This window comes from Crocodylus porosus, unplaced genomic scaffold (genome assembly GCF_001723895.1).
Source record: "Crocodylus porosus isolate Cpor-Errol unplaced genomic scaffold, CroPor_comp1, whole genome shotgun sequence".
Classification (NCBI taxonomy): Eukaryota; Metazoa; Chordata; order Crocodylia; family Crocodylidae; genus Crocodylus; species Crocodylus porosus.
Window position 1 is genome coordinate 43,679,242 of NW_017728918.1, and position 4,398 is coordinate 43,683,639.

Below are 4,398 nucleotides of genomic sequence, written 5' to 3' on the forward strand. Positions count from 1 at the left end.
TAGGTCCCTTCCGACTCATTGATTCTATGAAAGGAGAAAATCTGGGTTTTACCACTTTTTTGTGACAAATAGAAAACCCAGATCCCTGGTGATAGGGCACTGTGCTCACCTTTTATGTAAGAATATAATTGTTAGAGCACATGCAGGAAGTGGAAGATGTGGGTTTTAGCTTCATTTCAGCCAGAAGATGGTTCAGTCCCCTGTGTTTCACCTACTAGGAGAATGCCCTAACAAACAGGCTAGAGGCTAGGCTAGACTGGGGCACTCTCCATCCTTCTGGCTGAAGCTTGACTACTCTGTAAGAAGGAATAAAATAGCAAAAGGTGGGGGAAAGCCAGAGGGAGCATGGCTGTTGCCCATAAAATGGGCACTCTCTGGAGTGTGGGAGTCCCATTTTCCGGTCCCTGTTTCTACAAACTTTGCATTAAAGAGTTACTGGATAATATGCGTGAGTGGTCTTGGCTATGCTAAAGACTCTCATCCTCTTATACAACAGTGATTGGAGCCAAATAGAAAATTTAATGTTGCCAGGACTCTCAGCATTTCTAGTCCCTTTGATACTGAATGTCTTAAATCATAAGTCTAAAAAGGATGTGGATTAAATAAAAATCTTCTTAAGTTAAAAAGAAAAAAAGAAAAGAAACCCCCCCCAGGTCCCAAAGCTACATTGAAAAATACCTTGAAAATAAAAATCTGAACATCTGAGATCCAAAGACAACTACAAAGATCCCAGTTTTTCTAGGTCATCATTTCTAAGCAAATCTGATAGATTTTCTTTTTCCTTTTTTTCCTCTGTGTGTGTGTGTGTGTGTGCGTGCGTGTGTGTGTGTGCGCGCGCATGCGCGTATGCAGTAGAATATAGGTTGGTAAAAGAAGGGCATTGGGTGTGCAGCTGTGAGAGACATTCATGATTTGGCAATAAGAAGGCAAGAATGATGGCATTCTTGATGTAAATAAAAACTGTCTTTTACACAGATTTTATACATTTAGGCTCTCAAGCTTTCAAAATGGTTATGGCAAAACTAATCGGCCAGAGTACAAAACATTTGCCTTTGCCCTTTACTGTAGAAGTTTGGTAGAGGAAAAACTAAACTATGAACAATAGGAAACCCCCCCCCCCAACATGTATGTATAGTGAACAGTCAGTGCAATTTTGCAAGTCAGTATGAATGTTAGGACATATACTTACTCTTTTATGAACTTCAGCTTTTTATTTCTGTTGTAACAGATAACCTGCCACGATGTGGTGCTTTGGAGAGCTTAGTCAATGAAGTATCAGATGAAACCTGGAATGAGCGCGCAGTAAACAGAGTCAGTGCAATCCGCTTTTTAGAAGATGAAAAAGATGAAGAGGATAATGAAATGGTATGTTCCCCAAAGACTAATACACGCACATAATGACCACAGTGTAAAAGGTGTCTGAGTGCTATATATTTTCTGAAACATTTCAGCAGTAGCAGGGGACCTTTTACATGCATGTTTGTAACAGAACTGCTAAACCTTTGGCTTTAAAATCTTTTACCTCGCAGCTCTTTCAGCCTCTCCTCCCCCTTCTTGAAATATACTTTTAACTTCTGCTGAAACAAGGCAATTTTGCTGTGAAAATAAGTCATCTTAATTCTCTCCCTCCTACCCCCTTTAGGATTTCTTCCATTTTTCCAAAAGAAAGTTAAAATTAAGGTTTTCCTATTCTTTTATGGGTACAAACCCTGCCTTCATATTTGTTAGATGGCAATTAAGGATTATCATACCCTGATGTGGTTCCCCACTGAGTTTTTCCACCATATCATATCATTTGTCTTTTCTCCCTACTCTTATTGCCTGTCCTTCCATTTCATGACCATTTGCATTGATACCAACATAGACCGTCCATGCCCAGGTGGAATGTGCTACATTTGTGTGTTTCCCACTCAAATGAAAAAAGTATGTTGGGAGCATCTGTCACTGTACTTATGAGACCTCAATTAAATGATCATTCCACGTTCTCTTTAGATCGAAACACGAGGGCATCCTTGCCTTTTCTTCACTCACAGAGCTTACTTGCAGAGATTGAGGCTTTAAAACCAAATTTTCAGTAGGCTTCTGAAAATGCCCTGATCAAATTTGCAGATTGTACTTATTCTGCACATTTTCAGAGGCATGCGGAAAATATAGCCTTTGACTGGAAGTGAACTTGCACTGAAACCTAGATCTAAAATCTCGAGACCTGGGGCAACTGCAGATCTTAACTTGGTAGCCTAAGATCATCCTGGTCTTAGATGTCACATAATAGAAGGGTGGCTTCATTCTGAAAAGTGATTTTAAAAAATTCAAAAACAGGTATGTTTTAATTTAGTAATCACTTCTATAGCCAATATGCTCAGGTTAGGGAAGGATCACAGGAAAGTAGGCCTGGAAGGAGCCTCACAAGGTCATCCCCCTGTTCAGGGCAGGGTCATCATCATCACTGACTAAACTATCCCAGTTGCAACTGAAAAAAAGGTTTTCTTACCATTAGCGTTGCAAGTAGAACTACAGATCTGACATCAGGGTTTTTCCTTCCTGGAACTAGTAAAATGGTTTAGTAGCCCAAACTTGGTCCATTGATATCTATGGCACTCAGATGGCCTCAAGTTAGCTCCCACTGGAGTTGCTGATATAACTTGGGAAACAATTTTTGGTAATGCAGAGGAAGAATATCAAGTTTACTTTCTCCCTTTAACCTGTATTGTCTATGCAAATTGATTGAAGTAATAAGCTTTATTTTTGCCAGTAAAGGCACAACACAGGAGATGTGATTCCTGTGTACATAAAACAAACATAACAAATCTGTCTTTATGGAAGCGTGCCATATTTCTAGTACCTTTTTAGACCAAAGCTCCATTTTAAGGTTTGCATGTAAAGATGTAAATAAAAAGCTATTTAACGATATTCTTAACTTTTTTGTATTTATTGATTTCACTTCTGAAGCATTGTGTTAAAACATTGAACATCCCTTGTATATATGCCAAAACATTTTAATGGGCAATATATAGTGATGCTCTAGAGAAGTTGCAGGATTTTTCAAAAGCATCTAATTTTTTGTTATGTTAATAGAATAGGCTCACAAATCGCTTGTGGGTTTTTAAAAATCCCACTTGTATTTATGAAAGAACCACCACATTACAACTTAAAATGGGATTTTCACTTCAGTTGTTGTGGCTTTTAGATTAGAAGGGCCACATCAGGAAGGCTCTGCTCCCTCTTAAAAAAACAAAAAAAGTCTTCTACTGACTTTATCAGCAAGCACCTATGAAAATAATATTTCAGATCAAACATGGTTCTTACAAAAAAAAAAAAGTACTTGGTTTGTAAATGCTTAAGCCTTGCAAGTATATGGTGTTTTTCCAAAAATAAAGACAAAAACAAAACTACTTATTCCACTGTTTGTTTTTAGAGAACACTTCTAAGGCGAGCCACTCCACACCCTGGAGAATTAAAGAGCATGAAAAAGACAGTGGAGAATTTACGGAATGATATGAATGCTGCTAAAGGACTGGATTCAAACAAAAACGAGGTCAATAATGCCATTGACAGAGTGACCACTTCTGTGTAGAATTTCATCTCCGGGTTTTACCTCCTGTGTCTTCCCCTGCTGTTGAAATGTTCCTGTTGTCTTCTGGGACCTCATTCAGCCCCTTTTTGTTGATCCATCACCTCTTGTATCTGAAAGGTGCTGCTCACTGGAAGAAAGTGCCTTATTTCAGCCAGGCATTGAACCAATAATCTCTGAATCAATATTGTAATTTTAATAGTTTTAGGGTTTTCTAATAAGTAGAATACACTACTGTATAGAGGGTGCCATATTTTTGTCTTACACAGAAGGGGAATATGCTTTTGCCTATGTGCTGGGGGTATTTTCCCAGTAGCTGGATATAATGGTGAGAAATATGGTTTTGTGGAAAAATGGAAACTTTTTTAACTTCCTTTTTGGCAGCTCAGATGGTGTAAATTTTAAAAATTATGTATAGGATTTTCCTTAACAAAATGGTGTATTTCTTTCTTTCCTTTTTTTTTTTTTTTTTTTTTTTTTTAAAGAAATTTTATCTTTAAACGGTACATATTTTAGTATGTGTGGAAGAGAATGCGAGTTTCATGGACAGTTGTATTCATTTGTTTGTACCACCCACTTGTGCCTTAATGTGTCTTGGTTTGTCAGGCTAGTCTTAAAAAAAGGTAACAAAATCCTTGAGCAGAGCAAGTAGGTTAGAACTGCAGTGCCTGTTTAGATATGTTTGGTAATTAACTTGTTGGGTGTGCTTTTTTTTCCAAAATGAGAACTAATGTTTATATCAGAGGATTAAACTTTGTGAAGCACAACAGTTAGTTTATTGTACACTAAATTGAGATTAAAATGACCAAACTGCTACAATTGTTCCC

The 4,398-nt window shown here is 37.7% G+C and overlaps 1 protein-coding gene across 1 annotated transcript in view; it reads left to right on the forward strand.

The window, feature by feature from the left end:
• LRRC1 (leucine rich repeat containing 1) overlaps nucleotides 1-3,795 on the forward strand; it is a 115,520-nt gene extending 111,725 nt beyond the window's left edge. The window contains exons 13-14 of the mRNA XM_019537540.1: nucleotides 1,229-1,365; nucleotides 3,416-3,795. Coding sequence (XP_019393085.1) covers nucleotides 1,229-1,365; nucleotides 3,416-3,574 — 296 coding nt within the window. The 3' untranslated portion in view covers nucleotides 3,575-3,795. The remainder of the gene's footprint in view (nucleotides 1-1,228; nucleotides 1,366-3,415) is intronic.
• The last annotated feature ends 603 nt before the right edge of the window (nucleotides 3,796-4,398 follow it).